At 38.2% G+C, this 24,731-nt stretch overlaps 2 protein-coding genes across 6 annotated transcripts in view; one reads left to right on the top strand and one right to left on the bottom strand.

Annotated features, from left to right (window-relative positions):
- ALG6 (ALG6 alpha-1,3-glucosyltransferase) overlaps window positions 1–21,026 on the top strand; it is a 38,178-nt gene extending 17,152 nt beyond the window's left edge. For all 5 annotated transcript variants that reach the window (XM_084635770.1, XM_084635771.1, XM_084635773.1 and 2 more), the window contains 10 exons: window positions 4,324–4,406; window positions 5,179–5,247; window positions 9,201–9,382; window positions 10,426–10,561; window positions 14,238–14,323; window positions 15,014–15,098; window positions 16,398–16,468; window positions 18,006–18,074; window positions 18,226–18,424; window positions 19,150–21,026. In XM_084635770.1, coding sequence (XP_084491896.1) covers window positions 4,324–4,406; window positions 5,179–5,247; window positions 9,201–9,382; window positions 10,426–10,561; window positions 14,238–14,323; window positions 15,014–15,098; window positions 16,398–16,468; window positions 18,006–18,074; window positions 18,226–18,424; window positions 19,150–19,347 — 1,178 coding nt within the window. In that variant the 3' untranslated portion in view covers window positions 19,348–21,026. The remainder of the gene's footprint in view (window positions 1–4,323; window positions 4,407–5,178; window positions 5,248–9,200; window positions 9,383–10,425; window positions 10,562–14,237; window positions 14,324–15,013; window positions 15,099–16,397; window positions 16,469–18,005; window positions 18,075–18,225; window positions 18,425–19,149) is intronic.
- A 140-nt stretch (window positions 21,027–21,166) lies between these two features.
- ITGB3BP (integrin subunit beta 3 binding protein) overlaps window positions 21,167–24,731 on the bottom strand; it is a 51,980-nt gene continuing 48,415 nt past the window's right edge. The window contains exon 9 of the mRNA XM_084635775.1: window positions 21,167–23,410. The gene's annotated coding sequence lies outside the window, so the exon portion shown is untranslated. The remainder of the gene's footprint in view (window positions 23,411–24,731) is intronic.

The following is a 24,731-nucleotide window of genomic DNA, read 5'->3' as shown; positions in this document are numbered from 1 at the left end:
AATATTTGTAAATATACTCTTACTTATATGAAAGGAAATTTTGGGATGCAAAAGTTTTGAAGAATGAGTCACTTTTAGAAATATTTCCAACTGTATAGAGGGCTGTATGGAAAAACAAAAGAATTAAGAAAGAATAAGTATTATCCATAATGACAGAAATACTGAGACGTTTTAATCGTACAATACAGATGTTGTTTAAATAAGTGCTTCCAAAAACACCAACCTTCCCCCATTTATGCAAAGTTTGAACTAACTTACAGATGGTACCACTAACTTGTACTTTCAAGTATATGAATGCTTTATGAATTAGTACAACTTATTTGCATAGGCCATATCGCCTCTTTTTTGTATGTGTCATGTTTGTTTTAGGCTGCTGTTTACATCATGATATGTATGTGCACATGGATGTAATTCCAAACAAATGGAATTGAGATATGTGTTTAAAACTTTTCCCCCTCTCTTATGTGATAATTATACTATGTAAATAGTAGGTAGTGAGAACAAGGTGAGGTATATGTTTTTTGATTTTGGAAGAGATACAGTAAAACCTGCCAAGAGCTACCACTTACGCAAATTAGCAAAAGTGGTCGCTTTGAAGAGAAACCACCTCTTACAAGGTTTGCTGTAAAATGGGCACTTTTACTATGTACAGAAAGGCTAAAATTGTTACCAGTGTTTCATGTTTAATTTTAATTGTCTTTTAAATGAACATTACATACAGTATACAATTCAGTACTGAATTTAAAATCTCTTGGTGGGTTTATTAATACAGTAGTACAGTGTTTGTTCCTCAAAAGAGGAAATTCAGTAAACTAATACAAGTGCTTATTTTCTAGACTGAAGCTGAAAGAAAATTAGAGGTACCTGTGTTATCAAAAAGTCCTGGTTTCAATCTACAGTAGCCTGCTTTTATTTGAAAAAGTTCACTTATTCTTGTCTGCCTCTGCAACGATAGGAGCATGTTTACTACTACTTCTTCTGCATTGTTGAACAGCTCTAAAAGGCGGTTGCAGCCCTTTAGAATGGCAAACACTTTCATGTCTTTAATCATATTCTTGGTTTCAGGCACAAATGATTCTTCCTGGGAGTTCAGAGGCACCATTGCTATCCCCTTCATCATCATTAGTTTTTGTGTCACTGTGTTAGTCGTCACATGGCTTGAAATTTTCTAGGAGTTTTTAACTGACTGTGACTAGTCTGTGACTTCTTCAGTTGTTGCAAGGTTCTTATCAATCTGGTAGATCTTCTCAATCAGCACACCAAAAAGACTTAGCAACATCTTAACTACTGCAAGAGGGAGCTCATATTCATCTTCTGGATGAACATCTTCATTTGGTGAATCCGCAGTTGACTTGGCAATGGTGAATCCACATTTACCAAAGCATTTTTTTTTGTTGGTGCTTGGCTCGATCTCACTTGATGCTCAATGAACCCAGTGTACTGCATTCAAGAGTGAAACCCTTTTCAGAAGCATTGGGCCCAATTAAGTTAAGTCAGATTTCAATTATTCTTCATCAAATTGATTTTCCTTTTCCGAAATTTCAGTTTTAGGGTTTGAATAACCCCAGCATCTATAGGTTGTAACACGGAGGTGCTGTTTGGGGAAAAGATGCAGAGTTTAATGTTTGTATGTTTAACAGGGCAGTGGCATGGCGCATTATCCACAAACAACAGAATTTAATATCCCTGTAGTAGCAATTTGCGATCAAATCTTTGTAATCATTTTTCAAAAAACGAATTTATTCCTGCTTTTTTGTTGAATTCATACTTCACAGGCAACTCCTTGATATTCAACTTGCCAGAGCATTGTGTGCATTGGGATTTACTGATCAGTATAGGCTTTTCTTTATCTCCATTCATGTTGGTGCATAAAGCAAGTGTGATTCTTTCCTTTGAATGTTTCCCATTTGAACATTGCTCACCTTTGACAAGGAGGATTTTGCTGTTGCCGCTGTCTAAAAAACAGTCCAATTTCATCCATGTTGTGGATTTCAGACAGTTGATCATCCTGTATGAGTTCAGGTAATTTTTGCTTCCAGTCTGAAACGACACTTTGGTTAATGTCTGCACTCTCACTGCATACTGTACAAAAGGCAAGGTTGTGCCTCCTCTTAAACAATTCAAGTCAGTGATTACTGGCTTTAAACTCCCTGTTTTCCAAGTCCTCTGCAAATTTCATGGCTTGTGCTTTTAACATTGGACCACCAGAGATATTTACATGACCAACGACAGTGGATTTAAACCACTCGGAAGTGAGAAAATTGACTTCTTAATTTTCAGTTTTGGCATGTTTTAATTTTCGTTGAAGAATTTATATTTGACTCATAATCAGCGAGGATTTCTGCCTCTGTTTTAATGGGTTTTGGATTTGTGTGTTTTCCAATTCCAAACTGTTTGGCAATTTGACAACTGGTATCTAGCAGTGAAATTGCTTTAAAATGTTACTCCATTGTAAGAAACACTTCAGATTTGCATTTCTCTTTTGCTTCCATGTTGACTTCTTTTAGTTTTAAACTGTAACTTACAATAGTGTACACCTTTCATTTCAACACGTTCATGTCTTCCTTTCAAGTTCAACTTCTGGTTCATACACAGACTGATAAGTAGGGCCCTATCAAATTTGCGGCCATGAATCATGGAGCATGAAATCTGGTTTTGGTAAACTTTTACCCTATACTATAGGGTAAACGTTTACAAAAATATACAGTGTTTCTCAAACTGGGGGTCCCGACCCAGAGGGGGTCACAAGCCTATTGTAGTGGGGTTGTGGAATTGCCACCCTTACTTCTGCGCTGCCTTCAGAGCTAAAGGGCTTGAGATTGGTGGCTGCTGGCCGGGCGCCCAGCTCTGAAGGGAGTGCCGCCTCCAGCAACAGCGGAGAAGTAATGGTGGCATCAGCAGCTCCCACTCTCTGCTTTGCCTTCAGAGCTGAGTGGACAGAAAACGGCAGCTGCTGGCCGGCTGCGCTGTTGCTAGTAGCAGTGCAGAGGTGAAGAAGATCAGTTTCTCCTACGGGTTTGTTTTTACAGATAGGAGTAAGAAAATGTCGTTGCTGGTCACAGATGACATGTTCAGTTTTTTCACAGTTAAATTATAGGGGAAAAACGTTCTGTGGCCTCTGCAAGTAGTCGCTTGAGACAGGTGGTCTCTCTTCAGAGGTGACCATTAAGGCAGGTTTTACTGTCCATATATATGAGAGAGACAAAATTCCAGGTTTAAAACTAGACTGGCTGCATAAGAACAGTCTCTGAACAATTTCTCCAGCACCTTAAGCATAAGTAGGGCTTTATCCAACACATAGTAGGCAGCCCTCCTTGTTCCAGCTCTTCTTTTGTCCCCCTCCAGACCACCTTTACAAATATTTACTGTGGGCAGAGCAAAGAACACCTCACTTCTGTTTGTCTCCCAGTGTTTCTTCTGTGAAATATTAATGCTTTGGCAAAGTACAGGACTGTGTTTATGAATCCAGACATGCTTCTCTCCCTTTAATCTGCCTTCATTCCCCCCCCCCCCCAATTCCTTAGAACAACTTGCAAGAATTTATTTGTAGGTGATGTCTTTTGAAAGTTGAGAATGTCTTTTCTCCAGCATGTAACGATCTAGGGCATTGCTCATTTACTGAGTGAGGCTATGCTGGGGCCTAAACAGTCTAATGCATGCAAGTTGCAGATTTTGGGGTATATTTGGAAACATTAACATTTCAAATTCTGTACAGCCATTTTTCGTACCCTTTAAAGTTGAACTAACCCGTTTCTATATCAGACCTTATGTTTATGTATTTTCTTTCTTCCCAAACACTTTACAAACTAGATACACATGATGTGATTTGTAAAGCCAGAGCCCTCTCTGGAGTCAAATGCTGAAGCACAAAACAACACTACATGACAATTTAAGACAGAAAATGAAGAATACTGTGGCCAGCTGAAATTGCAGGGAAACTTCAGAAGACATGAATTTGATGAGGAAATAGGTTTCCACTGTAGGGGGTAGATACAAAATATACATTAAAAAATTTGTGGACAGCTGACCTACCCATCCATGTATGTGGCTATATAGTTTGTGGGTTGTGTTTGGGCTAAACAATGTGCAGGCATTGCAGCCATCTTGCAGGTGCATGCGAGACTTAATCCTTCCTTTTCTTACTTGGTTCCACAAAACATCAGATGCAAGCCATGTAGGTTGGAAGGGGAAAATGGAGAATAAAGTCACATATTGACCATCCAAAGACAAATTATAAATGGAAATAGGTAATTTCAGTGAATTCTGATGAGCTATACTTGTTTGGGGAGATTCTTACGCATAGTTAATCTTTTTGTTTTTCAGTTCTTATTGCTGATTTGCTGGTTTACATACCTGCAGTTATCTTGTATTGTTGTTGTTTAAAAGAAACATCAACTAAGAAAAAGGCAAGTATAACTCTATGGGGTGTGTGTGTGTGAGAGAGAGAATAAAAATATTATTAACTGGAATATAAATTTAAAATGCTGAAAAGAAAGTTAACTAATGTTACAAAACCACACAGTGCTTTCCGTTTACATAAAATGGACGCCAATCAGTATATCTTGCATTAAAGACTTTTCAGTAAAAAAACATGAAGTTATTTTACAGCAATTATTTTAATGCCCTTCAATAGCAATAACAAGGTGCACTGGAGTTTAGTAACCATGAACTACTGAATTATACTTCTTGTCAAATTTATTGCTTGGGTAGTAAAAAAAAAGATTTGTGCTGTGACATGGGGGAATCAAGGAACAGCCTTGGGTCCTGCACACTTCTTTAGACAGCAGAACTGAAATGCATTGTGGAAGTGACACCATGCTCAGGGTTTTTAATGCTCGCTGGTCTCCAGCATCTGTGGTCTGTCAAGTCATGGAGCAGTTCCTAGGGTTAAACTGAGCACAGTCATCTTTGTGAATTGGCTGGCAGAAGACGCCCTGATGCTCCTTTTAATACTCTTTCCCACTAGGGCTCCTTCGTCCCTTCCCACATCACTGGGGGAGGAATAATTAGAGGAAAAGAGTGTTCCCCAGATGAATGAGTAAGGGATCCACAGGAGTTTGGCCGGGCTTGTTAAAGGAGAACCAATCATGTTCTGGTTCCAGGGTGAAATTAATTGCTATAAAATAAAGTGCCTTGTTTTTGTGTGTTTAAAGATTTTTCTCTTTCTCTTTCTCCCAGATTGCCAGTGCTCTCTGTATATTGCTTTATCCAGGTCTCATTCTCATTGACTATGGACATTTTCAGTATCCTTCCATTTTCTTTAAAACAAAAGAATTTCAGTTCTAAAATAAGATGAGTCCCTCCTACAATAACTTTTACTGGGGAGGAAGTTAGATTTGTTAGCTGAAAGTTGAGCCCCCCCGCAAAAGTTTTGAAAGGAAACAGTAAGCCTTAAATGGACTTGGAGCAAAAGATTGATGTGAGGCAAATCAATCCAACATGGCATAGCTTTTCTTTGCATCCCAAGTTCACCTTTATGCCACTCTGCCTTGTTTGAGTAAATATTGGTGGCAATCTGGCTGTGGGGAAAAAATGGATACTCGTGTGATTTCTGCCTGGACAAGAGAACCATCGTAGCTCTTGTTGGGAGGTGGTGAGGAGTGTCAGACACAGCCATGCTGTTCTGTTCTATAAAATGTGACCTTGTCTCTAGCTTTTGCAATCACTATCTGACTACAGAGAATGGGAGGAGATCATTAACATTTATTGAGTGTCTCAGATGCTTCTCTCCAATTTCTAGCAGCCATGATGCTTCACAATGAGATATATCTGTACACCTGACTCACTATACAACATCAACAGTAAATTAGAGTAGACTCTGCTTCTTGTGTCCTCTAATAGCCTTTGAGCCACTGACTCCCATGTTTATAGGTACCTTTGAAACAAATGGTGAATTTGTAGGTTATAGGTAGAGCTAAGTGAGTTATTTCCAAAGAATAACTTATCTAACCGGTATAGCGGATTGACTCAAAAATGTTCGTATTTCAAAATGTATTCAACACTTTTAAAACTCTGAATTGATTGAGTATTCATAATTAGAGCTCTTTGTTAGTGTTTCTGTTCCCAGATCAGAGGAGTTCACAAGTACTTCTGTTGAGAATACCTATATTTAAGATTTGTTTTCTGCTAACATGTGTACAACTTTCACATTAATGGCAACAAAAGTTGGTATTGTGAGTGTTCACAAGGAAACTCACATGATTTGGATTTTGGCTTTTAGCTGACCTGAATTTGTAACGGTTAACTTATCGCCTTGTAACATTGGAACACAGATGTATTTGTATGTTGGTACGCTCCATTACAGCACACATGACTATATTATGTTTTTTGAAATTCATTCTGGACCTTCTGACCTCCTGAGTTTTATGTCCTGTTATCCTTGCCACCTGGAATATTCCTTGCTCTGTATTGTCAGTTGAGCCATTGCTTGCTTGCATATCATATTAAATGTATAAAGTTTCAGAAGCCTTTTAAAGCAGGAGTGGGCAAACTACGTTTTAATCTGGCCCTCGAACTTCTGCCGGGGAGCAGAGTCTGGGGTTTGCTGCATTCCATGTGTGCTGTGGCTCCCGGAAGCAGCAGCATGTCCCCCCTCCCGCTCTTATGTGTAGGGGCAGCCAGGGGGCTCCGCATGCTGCCCCCGAGCCGCCGCCCCTGCAGCTTCCACTGGCCAGCAACCATGGCCAATGGGAGCTGCAGGGGCAGCACCTGCGGATGGGGTAGCGTGCAGAGCGGCCTGGCTGTGCCTCTGTGTAGGAGCCAGAGTGGGGACATGCCGCTGCTTCTGGGAGCTGGTTGAGGTAAGCCTGCACCCCTGACCTCCCTCCAGTGCCCCATCCCGGTCCCACCCTCCTGCACCCCAGAGCTCGCACCCACGGGTGGAGCCCTCTCATTCGCACCCCAACCTCCTGCCCCAGCCGGGAGCTCCCTCCCGCACCGTGATCTCCTCATTTTTGGCCCCACCTCAGCGCCCGCACCCCCAGCCGGAGCCCGCACACCTTTCCACACCCCAACCCCCAATTTCATGAGCATTCATGACCCGCCATACAATTTCCATACCTAGATGTGGCCCTTGGGCCAAAAAGTTTGCCTGCCCCTGTTTTAAAGCCTCCATATCAATGTTTATATACCCACAGCCTAGGCTAAGATTTTCAAAGCCACCAAGGGAAGTTGGAAGCCAAATTCCCATTAATTTTAATGAGAATTGGGCATGTCAGATTCCTATGGCAGGTTTGAAAATCCAACCCCTAATGGTATTCATGCAGGTGTGTATACTTTTTTAGCATTAGTTTACAATGAAATATTCACATTTAGGTCTTAGTTGCAGCTTATATTAGAAAATTAGCAATTGTGCATATCCATAAGCAAGTGCAGTAGTTGTTCAGTCCAAGCTGTAGGAAGGTGCACCAGGTAACCGAGATGTGCGGAAGTCCTTGGGCTGTGATAAATGTGGACACTTTAAAATACGCTGTTGGATCAAAACTAGGCATATGAAAAATCAAATTTTGTTAATTAATCTCTAATAACATACTCATTGTGGTGTTCCCTCTAGAACAGTGGTCCCCAAACTGGGGGAGAGGGCACAGAGGAACATTCAGGGAGGTGCGGCGGAACCTGGGGCAGCCCCCATGGGGGGCAAGGAGGGTGCACCACCCAGGCCCACTCTGCTCCCAGCTCCACCCCGCCCCCAGCTATGTTCATGGCTTCAGTGCCTGGGCCTGGCCCCGGCCGCCAACCGCAGCCCAGCTTGCTGCTCCCAGGGTCCGGCCCTGCTCCCAGCCGCAGCCCTGGCTGTAGCACCGGCGCTGGCCTCGGTCCCCCGGCGCCCAACAGCAGACTGGCGCCCAACCCCAACTCCTGACTGCAGCTCCCAGGGGAGGGGCGTGAACAGATTCCATTATGAGTAAGGCGGGGAATGCAACATAAAAAGTTTTGGGACCACTGCTCTAGAAAATGCAGCTGTCAGGTGAGAGGCAGCAGCAGAAACCAAACTTCTAAGAAACAGACTCTACTTTCAAAAAAGATTTTCACTATATTTTGCTGCTTCGATTTATCCTGAAATCATAGTTTTGGCACTGATTCTGCAAAGACTTATGCATGTGCATAACTTTATACATTGTGACTAGTTCAACTGAAGTCATTGGAGGTACTTAGAATGCAGAAAGTTAACTGCTTGTGTAAGTCTTTGTAGGATCATGGCCTTTTGGCATCATAGTTAGTGCTATGAAAGTGACAGTATCACAAATACGATTATGATTTTTGATTGGGGAATAAATAGCAGGTTGAGAAATGATTTATAAAACCCAAATGTGTTGTCATGTAGCTATCTCTACTGGCCAACACAGAGTAGGGAGAGAGACATACATTGTTTCAGTATTTCTTAGGATATCTGTGGCATCTCTCTAATTCAGTTTCTTTTATTACACTTTAATTGCTGCTTTTGATGCATTTAGGTAGAGCCTGAACCATAGCACATCAAAGTCAATAAGAGTCTCTTCATTGACTTCACTGGGTTTTGGATCAGGCCTCAAGTGTCAAAAGTAAATAACAGATTTTTTTTTTTTTTGGTTGTAACTATTATTTGTTTTGCAGTAGTGTCTAAGAGTCCTAATCATGGATTGGGGCCCCTTTGTGCCAGACGTTGTATAGACATAAGAAGAAGACAGTCTCTGCCCTGAAGAGAGTATAGTCTGAGCATGTTTAAATATTCCATACAAAGCTGTACTGCAAAAAAGATTTAGGGCTTTTGATAATTTTATCCATAACCCTGGAAAATATGAGCACAAGAAAATGTGGAATTACCACTAGTTGTATCCTACTGAGTCCTACTATGTCAGTGCAGTTTTTTATTAACCCTGGTTAAATGATTGTACTATATTATTGTAATAACAATCTGTGCAACCACAAAACTCTCTTTAAGAAGTCTTTCCTTTTGACTCTATGGACTTTTGATCAGGCCCCCAAATGCAAAGTTACAGTTGGCTAACCTGTTTTAAATAGAATTTAAAATATGTCTGTGTGAACTAAATAGTTGCATATTTGGCACTAGATTTTTAAAAATGAAGACTAACGTATAAAACATCTGTTTTGAATATATTTTACACTAATCACCGGTGGCTTTAGTTCACTGTTAACTTCTCACAATGCTCCCGCATGTTCCCTGTCTTGTACATCTTGTCCTTAACATAAAAAACATGTATAACTCTGTGAGCCTGGGCTTTGCTTTGTGGGGTGTACTTTCTCTCTCTTACGATTGGGACCTTTTAGGATCACTGGCATTTTGCTTGGCCATAAATTATAAACAAATGGAACTCTACCATTCGCTGCCATTCTTTTGCTACCTACTTGGAAAATGCTTCCAAAAAGGCCTTACGGGAAAGGGGTGAGTATCTTTAAAACTCAGTATCCAAACACAAGCTCAAGAATGCACTTAGGCAGCCTAGCCTTGGGAATTTGATTCAACCTATTTGTGTTTTCATTGTTTCTCTATTAAGGGAAGGTAAGGTACTGATGTTATAATTTCCTCTGTTCTTGGAGAACAAGTCTCTTTTTAGCCGTTAAATGATACACTAAATATCTAACTACTTTTAAGGCATTAGAAAGTAAAATATATCAAACTTAGAGCTGGGTGAAATTTTTAGACCAAATCTGTTTTCAGCAAAAAATGCAGGTGTGATGACACTGAAACGTTTCATGAATTTGTCTGTTTTCCTAAATCGTTGATTTTTTTTTTCTTGGAGGGGGGGAAGGAGGAGGAGGGAGAAAAACCTTTAAAAAATACTGAAAGGCAAAAATTTTGTTTTGACATTTTTCAAAATGTAACATTTCAATTTTTTGGTTCAAAACAACTTTTTGTTTAGAAATTTGCTTTAATTTTATTTTAAAAAATTCAAAAATGATAAATGCTCAAAATAGAAACAGTTTCATTTTTGGATGAAGGAAATATTTTGTTCAACCTAAAGTGGATGTTAAAACTAAGTTGCCTGAAATTTTGAAATATTTCATTTTTGGTTTGACCTGAAAATGTGTGAGTTCCAATATTTTGGAATTGCCAGTGAACCGAAAAAACTTTTATTTTGCACAGCTGTCATTAACCATCCTTTTTCTGCACACCTTCATCATGCTGGAATCAAAGTTAAATATGGGCCAAAAGTAGACGTCCAGATTAATGAGACAAATGCCAGTAGAAGTGACACAGTCCTAGTGGTTTTCTTATGACTGATCTAGAGATGATGACATACCTTTTCTCTAGTACTGGTAGCTCTTCTCAAATTTGTCACATTTGGCGATCTTATGCACATTCAGTTGTGTCCTGTAAATACACTCTACGTTTTAAGCCCCAAGTGCCTGATATTTTTTAATATATAAACAACTGAGTTTTTGCCTCTTAAATATCTCAATGTAAAACTCTTCTCTATATTTCAGGTTAGTGTTGTTAATTAAAATAGCATTTACGGTGGTTGCTTCTTTTGCGATTTGCTGGCTCCCATTCTGCACAGAAGTGGAACAAATCCTGCAAGTACTCAGAAGACTCTTTCCCATTGATCGAGGCTTATTTGAGGTATGTGGGTTGTTTTGTTTTGTTTGTGTAAATGTTCTGTATTCTTGGATCCCTTGAGAAACCTTCATCATGACCTTTAGGGATTTCATGTGGAAGACACACCACAGAACTAGTAATCTGATCTGCCTTCATTGGCAGTCATTTCTTGCCAGTTATTTAATCCAGTATTTAACCCCTAGCTCAGCTGGCATCTTCCAGGATATTATATGAGTAGACAACACTTATCCCATCATCAAACCCATACTTCAGTCATACATTTTTCCATTGACATAGATTCCATAGTAATTGACAGTATCAGAAGATACAATGTAAAAGTTAACAGCTTCAGAATCTCCCCTTTGGTTAGTATAATACTCAGCTTTATTGAAAGGAATTATTTTTACAACTAGTAATGGTTGTAGTGTTTCAGGTGTAAATTAAAGCCTGCTTTGTGTCCTAGCTGATACTCTCAGTAACCACTTTCTACAAAAGTTGATTTAGACCAGTTGTGCTTTTACTATTCCTAAGTAGTAGTTTGATTCAGCACAATGCTCTTGAGGCTTGATCCTGCAAGATGCTGAGCACTGTTGCCCCAATCCAACAAAGCAATTAAGCACAGACTTAAATCTAAGCACACAAGTAGCCTCACAGATGCCAGTGCATCTACTATTATATGCTTAAAAAGGCACTTCAATGCTTTGATAGACTGGGGTCAGAGTGCTTAGCTCCTGGCAAGATTGACTCAAGTTCAAGAGCAAGTTCTATACCACAGGCTTCCCCACAGTAGAAACTAAAGGGCTTTATTCAGTAATGCTTCAGTGCTTTGCTGAATCTGGGCCTCAGTGACTGTTAGTGTGAATGGTTTGCCTTATATATGTGGCTTCTGTTAGCAGTTCTTCAGTTGATACAAATCATACCACAACCTGCAATATCTTTGCCCTGAAAAACTAACATTATGGATACGCTGAGGGTGGCATTTAATTTAGATGCAGCCATAGGAATATTTTCAGAACATATTCTCCAGATGCTTGTTAAAAAATAATTGAAGCTTGGGAGATAAAGATATTTACAAACCAAAATACCTTTTGTCACTTTGCATTTTTTACCCTTTGCTAAGTTTAAAAATAAAAGCTGTAAATGTCAACAAACAATGAATCCAAAAGAGCCCAAGGATTTTAGTCTAATATTAGATCAAATATTTTCAGACTCAATAGGGGAGTGACTTACTTGGATACTAATCTGGATAAACTGAGAAATTGTCTATGTAAGCAATGCACAGTAAGTTTATACTCTGTTGCCTGTAACAGGTTCTTTGAATTGATTCCCATTTACAGAAACAGCAACAAATGCTGATGGTTGTAAAATCTTATTGGCTATGAAGTAGGCATCTTATATGTTTGCTGGTGCTGCGAAACCCTCTGTTCACTTGTAGTCCTCAGCAAATTTGAAGAGCATATTCTGTATTGCTAGTAAGCGTACAGGAAAGATGGCTTAGTAGTTGGTGCTAGTAGCTTTCTTGTTATGTCTACACAGCTGTGATTCTAGCAGCTGTTTAGGGATGAGTTTCATGGGCATGATAGCTGTGGTTACAAATGTAATTTTGAAAGTGATCCTAGCACAACTGCTAATGTCTTTAGACTTCTTGATTTATTAGTGGTTAACTCTGTCATTGCTAGTAGGCAGAGCTAAATACATTCAGGTATGTAATAAATGTGAGAATATATTGAATGTAGCGCTGTCAAGTGATTAAAAAAACTACTGCAATTAATTGCACTGTTAAACAATAATACCATTTATTTAAATATTTTTGGAGGTTTTCTACATTTTCAAATATATTGATTTCAATTACAACACAGAATACAAAGTGCACAGTGCTCACTGCATATTTATTTTTGATTACAAGTATTTGCACAGTAAAAAAAACCAGAAATAGTATTTTTCAATTCACCTCATACAAGTACTGTACTGTAATCTCTCTATCATTAAAGTTGAACTTACAAATGTAGAATTATGTACAAAAATATGCATTAAAAATTAAAACAATGTAAAATTTTAGAGCCTGCAAATCCACTCAGTCCTACTTCTTGTTAAGCCAATCGCTCAGACAAACAAGTTTGTTTACATTTGCAGGAGATAATACTGCGCAGTTCTTGTTTACAGTGTCACCTGACAGTGAGAACAGGCTGGAATCCCAAGATATTTATGTGCCAGATGCACTAAAGATTCATATGTCCCTTCATGCTTCAACCACCATTCCAGGGGACACGCGTCCATGCTGATGACTGGGTTCTGCTCGATAACAATCCAAAGCAGTGCGAACCGACACATGTTCATTTTCATTATTTGAGTCAGTTGCCAGCAGCACAAGGTTGATTTTCTTTTTTGGTGGTTCGGGCTCTGTAGTTTCTGCATTGGAGTGTGGCTCTTTTCAGACTTCTATGCTCTACACCTCGTCCCTCTCAGATTTTGGAAGGCACTTCAAATTCTTAAACCTTGGGTCGAGTGCTGTAGCTATCTTTAGAAATCTCCTATCGGTACCTTCTTTGCGTTTTGTCATATCTGCCGTGAAAGTGTTCTTAAAATGAACAACATGCTGGGTCATCATCCAAGACTGCTATAACATGAAATATATGGCAGTATGCAGGTAAAACCAAATAGCAGGGAACATAAAATTCTCCCCCAAGAAGTTCAGTCACAAATTTAATTAACTCATTATTTGTTCAAGGAGCATCCTCAGCATGGAAGCATGTCCTCTGGAATGGTGGCCGAAGCATGAAGGGGCATATGAATGTTTAGCATGTCACGTAAATACCTTGCAATTCCGGCTACACAGGTGCAATGCTAATGCCTGTTCTCATTTTTTGGTGACATTGTAAATAAGAAGAGGGCAGCATTATCTCCTGTAAACAAACTTGTTTGTCTTAGCGATTGATTGAACAAGAAGTAGGACTGAGTGGACTTGTAGGCTCTGAAGTTTTACATTGTTTTGTTTTTGAGTGCAGTTATGTAACAAAAAAAAGAAATCTACATTTGTAAGTTGCACTTTCATGACAGAGATTGCACTACAGTACTTGTAGGAAGTGAACTGAAAAATACTATTTCTTTTGTTTATAATTTTTACAGTGCAAATATTTGTAATAAAAATAATATACACTTTGATTTCAATTACAGCACAGAAGACAATATATATGAATGCAGAAAAACATCCAAAATATTAAACAATAGAATACCAATTCAATTTTAGAAACAGTGCAATTAAAACCGCAATTAATCGCAATTGATTTTTTTTATCGCGATTAATTTTTTTGAGTTAATCGCATGAGTTAAATGCGATTCATCGACAGCCCTAATTGAATGTCTTCACATTTGAAAAAAGTTTCACAGGTGCTATCATTTTGATGTAAATTTTCGTAGAGATGAATGGTTTCAGAGCTTTATTTTCACAAAATGTGTGGTCTTGACTTAAGACTGATGGTCTCTTGTGCTCAAGAAAGTATTTCTCAGTTGTTTTAATACAGTTTCTTTCAGATTATAATTGTCTATGTTTGAGCCAAGGTCACACTGACCTAGTATTGCCTTTCATTATAGCATATGACATTTGTGTGTCAAAATGTATTTTTCAGTGAAATAGTAAATAATCCTCATATTATTTGAACAGCAAACTAACATAGATACAACTCATTAAATATCTTTTCAGGATAAAGTAGCCAATATTTGGTGTAGTCTAAATGTCCTTATAAAGATAAAGAATGTGCTGTCACCTCAAACCCAGCTTAAACTCAGGTAAGAGAACTGAAGGCTTTTAGGTAACTTTTACTTTTATTCATATCATGGGGGATTTTCAAAAGCACCTAAGTGATTTAGGAGCACAAATCCTATTGAAAGTCAAAGGGACTTGTGCTCCTAAGTCACAAAGAGTTTTTTGAAAATCCCATCCATTAATTTTTGGGAAGAATTGAGAGATGAAATTTTCAGAGTTCTTAAAAAGACTTTTGTTCATGGTGTATTTTTTAGTTCCAAGTAATACAAATAAAATTTAAAGATTTTCCCCAGGTGTGCGTGTGTTTAGAATGTTAAGAAACTTTTTTCTGTGTGATCTGAGCTGAATAATTAGTTAAAATTGGGACGCTAGATAAAAATAACAAACACATGTATTTGACTTTTTCCATTATTTCTTCTAGATGTTTTAAGTTTGCATAATCCAAAATATTTCAAATAAGCAAGTAGTTCAAGATGAGGCTTTCAGTATGGAAAATGGATAAAAAGTTACTGAAGAGTAAACTTTTCAAAAGCACCTAAGTCAATTAGGAGCACACACCACACTGACTCAGGCTCCTACCTGATTTGTGCTTTTGAAAATGGGACATGGGTTCCTTAGTCACCTAATAGCTTTTGAAAATATTATCTGAAAACATAAGTGGTTATTTATACATTAAAGAATAAACTTAATATTTTTTAAAAATAATCTTTTAGCTTTGCTTTTACATTTCTGACCCTGCTTCCGGCTTGTATAAAACTAACCCTCCAGCCCTCTCTCCGAGGATTTAAATTTGCTCTGGTAAGTGAATTTTTGTAATTGTTTCTTATTTAAAATCTATCATTGAATGTTGGAGAATGGCCAACAGTTCTCCTTAAAACTGTCCCACTGTGCAGAGTTGTGTATGTTGTTAAATGTCATTTGGTATCCGCTGAAGAGACTGTTTGTTTAAAAAGCATATCACAAATAGAATTGAATATCAAAATTGTATCGGAGGACCTAACTAATGTCTTTTAAATCTCAGGTTTTCCCCTTGTCTATACTTCTTTATTTCTCTTATCCTCGGTTTTCTTCATGTTAATTCTGTATTTTTATTATTTTCCTCTGAAAAGCCATTTGAAGATTCTCCACACAATAAAGCTTTGTATGGATTTGAGATTTCCTTTCTCTTTCGTTTTGTTTCCAGAGTGATAGTTTTTTTTAATGCACTGGCTGCCAAATTCAATAAAAATTCCCACAATAGTCATTGCAGGCTCATTAGTGGTTTGAAAAGGAATGATCCTTTTTTTTGCTTTTAACAAATGTTTGGTTTTCTCTCTGTAGTCTAATATCATTGAACGTAAATTTTAGGCATATTTACATGACATGAATTTAAAATATTCCTTTTAAACTAAAAGTGCTTTTATATCAAGACAGATATCACTAAAATTGAAACAGTAGTTGATGTATATGGTTTAAAATATACAATAATTTCTAAGTATTATTTGAGTTTATAATAGTGATGCCTATAACTAGGATTAATCCTTCCCAAGAATTGTCTTGTAGTTTAATTCTTGCTCAATATATTTTTAGTTCAGTAAAAAGAATGAGACCTTTTGTTGTTACTTCTGAGGCGCGGGTCGTTCATGAGTACGGTTGACCCAGCATAATACAGCCTACCTCAGGTATGGTAATTACATAGTTCTGACTTTATATCGTGGGGCCCCAATCCTGCAATCACTTATAAATTTGAGTAATTCAGTTTACTTTGATGGGATTACTCATGTGAGGATAGTTAAGCACATGTGTAAGTGTTTGCAAGATAGGGGTCTTATTACATGAGTCATGTTCTGAATACTCTGGGTCAAACTTTCAAAAGGCTCCTTTTTGCAGCCACAATCTGTTACAGGTGCAGCTCAGTGTACTTGTCCCTCTAACTATATTGAAAATGCAAATTGCTCTGGAATTGAATATATTTAGTACAAATTAGATACTTTAATTTATACTGGACACTTCGTACTGATGCCAGCCTTTACATAAAATTAGGCCAACTAAAAAACTAAAGGCTACACTTTGCATTGGGGAGATATATATTAACCTCTTCTACTTCAATCTTTTTAGATTAGTTGTGCATTGTCATTTTTCCTGTTCTCCTTCCAAGTACATGAAAAGTCCATTCTTCTAGTATCAATGTAAGTACTTTATTTTTAGAAAATATTTTGATACCCTTTTCCCCAATTTGCATGATGCCACAGGCTTCTTCCTCACTTAGAAATTATGTATCTATTGGAAACAGACTTTTTTTAAAAAAATTGTGCATATCATTTTCATTCCGTAAGAACTTCTGAATGATAGGTAATTTGAGGCTATGAAAGTAGAAATTTCCTTTTTGACCACTTTCATTAACAAGATGTACTAATGGGGTTAACTAGGGTCCACTCAGCACAAAAAATGTGTGACTGTCCGGGTGGCAGGGGTGACTGATTCTGGGGGTGGGAAGGGTGACACTGCCATGGAAACCAAAGAAAAGCCCCAGACATGTAGTTGTCCAGCAAGGTAAGAAACTATATATAAGGTAAGAAATAACGATGAGTGAAATAGGGTGAATTCTCCCTCATTTCTCAATAACTAGATGGCAAGGGGCCTCCTGTCTTGGAAATTAATGTATATATTCCCCTTCTCTTTCCTTTGTTGGGAGATAAGTCTTAAGGCTGAAGGTCATCTTCTTCCCATTGGATGAAGCATAGCCATCATGTGGGAGGAATTTGAACACTGGCATGGTAGCACCTTTAATATTCCTCTCCTAAGTTTACATTAGAAAGCTCACATAGAGGCCCACAGGGGACAATTTTATCTAGATTGGCCACTAAACTATTGTTGCTAGCTTCCTGGCGGAACACGCAACTTTACCATTCTTCCTAATGTGACTAAGGACGGATGCTTATAAACTGTAGCTGTTCCTTTTGAATGCATATTGTGCTGCAAATCAACACACAGGGCAGAATATCTCTTGCACCAGAGCTCTGCTTGGTGTGGTCACAGCTTCTTTGGTTCTTGGGGTCAGCCTGTCACTGCTTTAAGGCATGTTTACACAAACACCTGATGCGTGGCAGCTACCGTGTTCCAACCTGTAGCACACTAACTGTCTGTGTGGACCCTGCTGCTACATACTAAAAGTTCTCTAGTGTACACACACATACTGCAGTTTGAATCAGCAGTAGGTCAGTGCACACTAGGGAACTTTTAGTGCACAGCAGCAGGATCCATAGGGACAGTTAGTGCATGGCATGTGAGGGCACTGCAGATTTACACCTCAGCTTGCTGTGCCCTGAGTCTTCATGTACACATACCCTACGGCAGTGAAAGGCTGATGCCAAGGATCAAAGAAGCTGTAACCAGGTGCTACATCAAGCATAGCTCTGGTGCAGGAGATATTCTGCCCTGGTATATTCTTAATGGATCCTATGCCAGTGGAGGAGAGACAGAGGGAAGTTCTGCCATGTCTCCTATGCTGAGTGAGAGGGTGGTGGGCCCAGTACTGGCACTCTTGCCCCAGGAGGGAGTTCTACCATTTTCAGCTAGTGTCTGGTTCCAGAGGGCAAAAAAGTGGCCAGATCACAATAGTCTCTGGCCCAGAATAAGTAAAACTTGTGTATAACAGAAGTCTAGCGAGAACCAGCAAAGCTGTTGTCATGACAGTGTTTGTACACCTATTTTTTTTAATCGTAGACCAGTCTGCTTAATGATAAATGAAATTCCATTGATGTCTACATGGTTTTTACTTGTGTCAACCTTCAGGTGAGTCAGACACTATTAACTTCAATACAGTATTTTTCCTGCCTTGATTCACCTACATCTTTCTAAGCATATTATTTTTTCTCACCTTTTAATGTGTTACTTAAAATGTAAATTTGTTGGAATGTAGACTAATGCTTTTCTGTTTTAACAGCTTGCTGCCTCTTCTGTTGAAGGATGGCCTGCTTCTGGCCTATGTGGTGACCACACTGGCGTTTCTGATCGTATGTTTGACTTCTTTTTCAATATTTGAAAAGACTTCAGAGGAGGACTTGCAGCTGAAGTCACTCTCCCTTTCTAATAGGGGATACATTCCTTCATTTAAGGCATTCTCAAAGATTATTAAGAGTCTGGTAAGAAACTTTTAACTGTTCATAATATGTTGTTTTTTAAAGTCATGATAAACCAGCTTTATGCCCACAATTATGTACATTTGTGTGGCCACAGGATTTATATACTGTTTATAGAATATACTCTTGTTTGCACATTTGTTCTTAATAGAAGTTTCATGTGAACAACTTCATGTTGAAAACCACACAAGAGACCCATCTGTCTTCTTCCAAGATGTTTCCATATATGTAATGCTTTCCCAGTTCCAGTGTGAGCCCCTCCCCCGCCAAATCTGCTCATTCAAATCCCTCCTAAAAGCCCAGAATAAGTAAGTTATGAAGAAAGGAGAGAGCAAGAAATCCCAGCCTCTCCTCTTTTAATGACAGTATTGTCGAACCTTTTAGTTTCAAGCCTTTGGGGCCGGGACTGTCTTCACACTTCCCATAAACAGTTGCATACGCTATCAGTGCTTAATAGTAATGAGATCACCCTTACTTGGCAGCAACATGTCAAAAGACCCTGTTCCAAAATACTCCTTAATGTATTGAATATATAGTAGGAAACTGTCTAATCTCTGGGGAGCGTTTTGCGGTGATTAGCGTGACTGTATTTATATCCGCTTAGAGAATGGCACACAAGATGTTTGTATAGATGCACACGCACAAAGCACCTAAGCAATGAAAGTAACTACTTATTCAGTTGACACTGTAAATCAATGTTAACTAATGTATTATTCTTTATCTTACAGTTTATTGTCTCAGTAACTCTGATGGGCATCCTCACTTTAATGAGTGCCACACTGACTCCTCCACAGAAGCTACCAGATTTATTTCCTGTATCTGTGTCTGTTGTTTCCTGCCTACACTTCTTATTCTTCTTGATGTATTTTAATGCTGTTGTACTGTGGGACTCAAGAAATGGTAGAAATCAGAAGAAAATCAACTAGTTAAATCCTAACCTGTGAAAACGCAAGACTAAACTGGAAAGAGAATATTTTCAGTGAAAATATCAGTTACAATAGGCAGCTCTAAATCACTGTCTTATTTAGTATATTTCCAGTGATCTAATGAAAACCAGGAAACAAATAGTTTTACATTTAAACACAAAGAATAAGTTAATGACTTTTATTTTAAGGAGGAAGAGTAGCTACTATCAAACAGTGTTTGAAATTTAACTTGACTTGTTATATTCTCAAGAACTTCTGATATGGTTTTGCAATATGAAAAGGCTATTTGTAAACTGAAAATAATTAAATGCAGGAAGTCTTGACCCTTAACTAGCAGTGCCAGTTTAATTTAGCAAAGCCATGAATATAATTTGCTAGTGTCGAGTCATACATTTCCCAGCATGAAATGTGGAAGAGATACAAAGTAATATGGGTTAAACAATAACTCTTGGTTGCTGCTTCTAAGTGGCATCTCTTGCTGGCCTCTTTTGATTACATAAATTAAACTGCCTTGTATACTATTTCACTGTCATCATGTTTTCATATGATATACTTAAAATCATCAAGGCCACTGCACTAATATCCATGACTAACTATCATAGTTCATGGTAACATCACCATCTTACTCTGGCAATAACCCCTTTACCAGCTGAAGTCCATTTTTATTCTAAGAGTTTCAGGGTGCTGTGGTTGCTGCTATTGTTTTTCCTACATATCTTTTTTCATATGGGTAATATAAGTTACAAACTACACAGCTCTGTAGATAATTGTCAATTTTATGACCTAAATGGAATGGTCAGTTTTTAAATTAAAATCTGGTTAAACTGCATTTTCTTCTCCAGAATGTTCAAAATGTATTGTAGGCCAAAGTCCTGTTTCATCAGCCAGAAGCTGTAGGGTTTTGCTGAAATAATATGAAAATGACTAAATGGGCAGTAGTCCTTGCATTATTTATGCTGTCTCAACACTCTGGGTCACAGAACTTTTGTACTGAAAAATGTAGAAATGCAATGTAGAAGTTGATAGAGGGGGGAGAGAACTGGAGTTTTGGACAGCTGGCTATGAGAGAGTTGATGCTGCTTGCACATGGGAGAGACTGTATCTCTCTCTACTGCTCACTTTTCGTTCCTGGTAGTAGCTACCTCACTTACTTCCCTATGAACAGCCAGAACTGCATCAAGCAATACTGGATAATCCCATTTACAGAAAATCTGTTACGATGTTTAACAGCAAAAGCTAATTTTGACATTTATTATGTTAATATTAGGTTTCAGATTTAATGCTCTACTAAGATGAACTGAACCAGTCTATACTTCTCAGTTATTGTTACAAACGGTCAGCAGATGCAGGAAGACAACACTGCCTAAGTTTACACTATTCACCTTTAGCTGAGTTCCTGTTCAAGTGATTAATACGTCTAGGATTTTATTGCATTAATGTTGTCTTAAGGCACCAAGAGCCTTGGGTAAAGAGCCCTTTAACTGGTATCATTGGAGATAGGTACAGCCTAGAAGCCAAAATCAGATTGGGCACACGTGAAAGGATGGGCCATCCTTGTTTAAGAGCATTCCCATATTAACCTGATTACTCTGAGTACAATATCATAGTGTCATTGACATTAAAATATTCTAGAGCTGTCGCTGGTGTGTAGCATAAGACATGAATATATGCAGCAGGTGTTTTATGAACTACCTTCCCCATGTATGAATTATGAGGTCACTTAAAAGAAGTGTCTATCCACTGAGTTTACATTTCTTTAATTAAAAGAGGCAGTTTACGTGTTGGTGAAACAACATGTCTTAATCTTTTCAACAAGTAATTACCAACACTTCTAGAAGGCAGCTTTATTTTGTACAAGGTAAAACATTCCACTTAACATATAAGGCATTACTGAACTGCAATTATATATGTAGACAGACAGCACTTGACCTAGCGTATGACAGTTTATTCCAAGCTGTAACTGTAACCTTTCCATAAACATTTAACATTCTTCTGAGAGGGTGCTACCATGATAATTATCCATGTGTAAGGCATGCAGTATTTCCATCCACAATAAAGTCTTTTCTTTCTTTTAAAAAAAGGAGTGGGTAGTTATGTGCATCAACCATAGAAAGAGGAATCATTGTCCACAGTGACTTTGAGAAATAACACCTACAGAATTCTGCACAAATAAACTTAGTGAAACACTGCCAAAAGTTAAAGCAGTGTGATGAACCTCTACTCTCAATAAAAGAATGTGTAAAACATCCAGCTAAGATGGAAGAAAGTGGAATGGTTTCACATTTCAGTTAGTCTCTTCTGTCTTGTGTTCATCACAAGATTAGGGCCAAGTGCTTCCCACCATATAAAAACATTAGTTTTGTGTGTATCTCTTTTCTTTGTCCTTCAGGTGGCCTCTAAGGGTGATAAAGCGTGAGTCATCTGACCTACCCTGTGTAAAATTAGGAAATGGTTCTTAGCAGACCCAGCTGTTTGTGAAAGGCAAAAGCTCAGTATACCAAGAGGTCAAAGAAACAGTAAGTGCTTTAATAGCATTAAGGTACACATAGAGTAATATCTGGAGCAACATCTTAACATATATAGCCTGGCATTTTCTGTTTTCCTTAATAAAAAAAAATTGCTATCTTTTGTTATTCTGACATTATGAGGTCAAAGTAAAAATCATTTACTAACTTGACATCAGTTGCTGACTGTCCCTTGTCTAACTTAAGACATTCTGTGTTCTCCTTGCACACCAAATGCCTTTTTGAATCAGGTTGCATACCTATTAAAAAGGGATGTTTCTGCTATTTCAAAAATATCTACATTTCCAGAGTGGTTGTAGAGTATACAAAGCTGGCAACATCTCTGCACCACTCATCATTTTAGTTTTGTCTAACTCAACACTTCAGTTGTAAAATGCTAGTTGCCTCCTGGTTTGAGAAGCACTACTCTACAATGGTGGCAAGGAATAATATTCAGACTCCTGCACCTTTTTTGTACATCTCCTATACTTGTTACCCAGCACACAAGAGAGGCCACAGCTGCCTTTACAAATTTGGCAACTTTGCCTGAAGGTGGAGAGTTTTCAGGGTAATCAGAAATATGTAAAGGATGGCGCAAACAACAGCAAACCCATTTTTACACTAACTCTTCCCTTATGTTACTAAGTATGTACACTAGACTAAAGTAAGCACTTCATCATTCTCTAAGTACATGCATGTAAACAGTGAGGGCCTGCCTCAGATACCTTTACTAATGTTCAGTTATGCCTTACTCCACATACATTCTCATTGAAGTCAATAGCATCCACTTGTGCAGTATAAATATGGCCCTGGGTTAGGGAACCTATCTGAAAATAAATTGGACTTGTTGAGTATACAGAATTAACCCTACCAAAATGTAATTTCCCAGGTTATATGATCACAGTCAACCAAATATATATAATTTTGCAAACACCCAGTTTGGAGTATGTCTGCATTTGCTGAAAATGTCATGGAACTGCTGCAACTTATATAGCATCTCATTAACTTTTGGGTGAGCTGATGAACTGCATAAACAAAGCCCTACAAATTGTAATGCAGTCGTTGCTACTCATGGTAAAACCGGCACCCTTTGCTAGAGATGGAGCATATCATTACTGTGAAATTTTCAGTCTCTCTGAAGGCCTGGGAATCGGTATTCATCCTTAAACATGCAGCTTCTTCCTGCTCAATGCTAAAAACATATTACAGTCTTTACACCAAGGCAGCGCAACTACTGTTTGTAATAACTCTACATGGCAAAAGTAGTTTATACTCTGTACAGCAGTAAATCTAGATCAGCTTGTCGTACATAAACATGCATAAAAGAGCCATGAAGAAATGAATTATTTACATTGAGATTATCTGGTTGTGCACGCTGTAAAGTTTAAATTAGATACCAGAAATTTTATCTAGATGTGCACCTGCCTAGTGCAACGAGCAATCCTTAATTGGTATTTGCTGGGGAAGATAGATTTACAGGCATTTCTTCTCTCCTTTTAAGTACAATAAAGCAGATGTAGAACTTTGTGTTGATACGGTATGCACTTTTCCCATAATGCCTGTGGGGTTAAAAGAATGACTGAAATAAGACTTAATTAGACAGCATTACCATATGCATATTCTGTTCACAATAACGTATCTGCCTACCCCTAACTCATTATGTAAAAACACATAATACAACAAAAAATGAACAATTCTGTGTTTCTCTTACATTGGAGTAAAAGGTTTTTGATGTTAGAAGATAAAAGGGTGTTTTTTATTCATAATTCATTCTCCTGGTACTGTTGAAAGTCAAAGTGGACCATCTACTACTGCCAACTGCAGAAAGCTTTTTCACCATTACCAGATTTACTATTTGGTTTTTTATAGTAAGAACATTAATGGACTGTATGTTTGTCACTTACACAAGAACACAATAAAAGCAGGAAAAGGTACATGTCTTTAGTAGGCACAATTGACAGAGGTTGATATCACTGACTACCTATTAGAAAGCTTCAACAGTGTCCTGTCTTGAAGACATGATTAAAAGTTGCACTGTAGATTTGTGGCATTTTATTTTTTTAAATATACACATTCTGTGAATATCTGTGAGCCAGCTCCCCCTTCTTCATACTATATTATGAATATTCAGAATAACCTCACTTTATAAAGAGGGGTATATGCTCAGATCTTCCATCAATCCCCATTAATCTGCAGATAAGTCTCTATATCTAAAGATGAAAATATGTCTGAAAAGAATTTGTGAAACATGATACCCTGAGCAGACAGTTTTCTTATGCGTAAGTGGTGTTTTGCTGATTGACAGGGTCAGTCTCTAGTTGGGCTTTTGCTTATGTCACTGGAACAGGGAGAAGAAGCCAATGGAATAACAGAAATTGAGCACCCCCAAAGCTTGCCTTGTGGCTTCTGTTAGCTCACCAGTGTGATTGGCAAAAAATAGAGTATAAAACAATAGGTGAGCGGCTGGGTGATGTGACATATCTGGCTTAAATTAAATTAGAGAAAGAAAGGCACTTTGTTAAAAGGAAATTTTGTCCAGAAAGTGCAAACAGTAAATCATTAACACACTGTCCACAAACAAGAGAATTCAAAAATAGGCTAGCAGCAAACCCAGGACATTGCTAAAACATGTGAGGGTGGGGCATAAGGAAGTGGCAATATCAGGTGGAAATGGTTCCCTACACAAACCCTTCCATTGCCCTTTTGAGCCGAGGAGATGGCATTACTATTCAAACAATGGCCAGCAATGTCTCCCGAGCAGCATAGGCCTCAGGAATAGAATAGAATAGTAAATTTATTTGTCCAGGACAGGGGCAGGCAGTCCTCTTTGAAGTACCTCATTAGGAGAGTCACTCATAATATCTAAGAAGGTATAACCTG

Source organism: Lepidochelys olivacea, assembly GCF_965140295.1.
Source record: "Lepidochelys olivacea isolate rLepOli2 genome assembly, chromosome: 8".
Lineage (NCBI taxonomy): Eukaryota > Metazoa > Chordata > Testudines > Cheloniidae > Lepidochelys > Lepidochelys olivacea.
The sequence above is the reverse complement of the archived record's forward strand: the minus strand, read 5'-3'. Positions and strand labels throughout refer to the sequence as shown.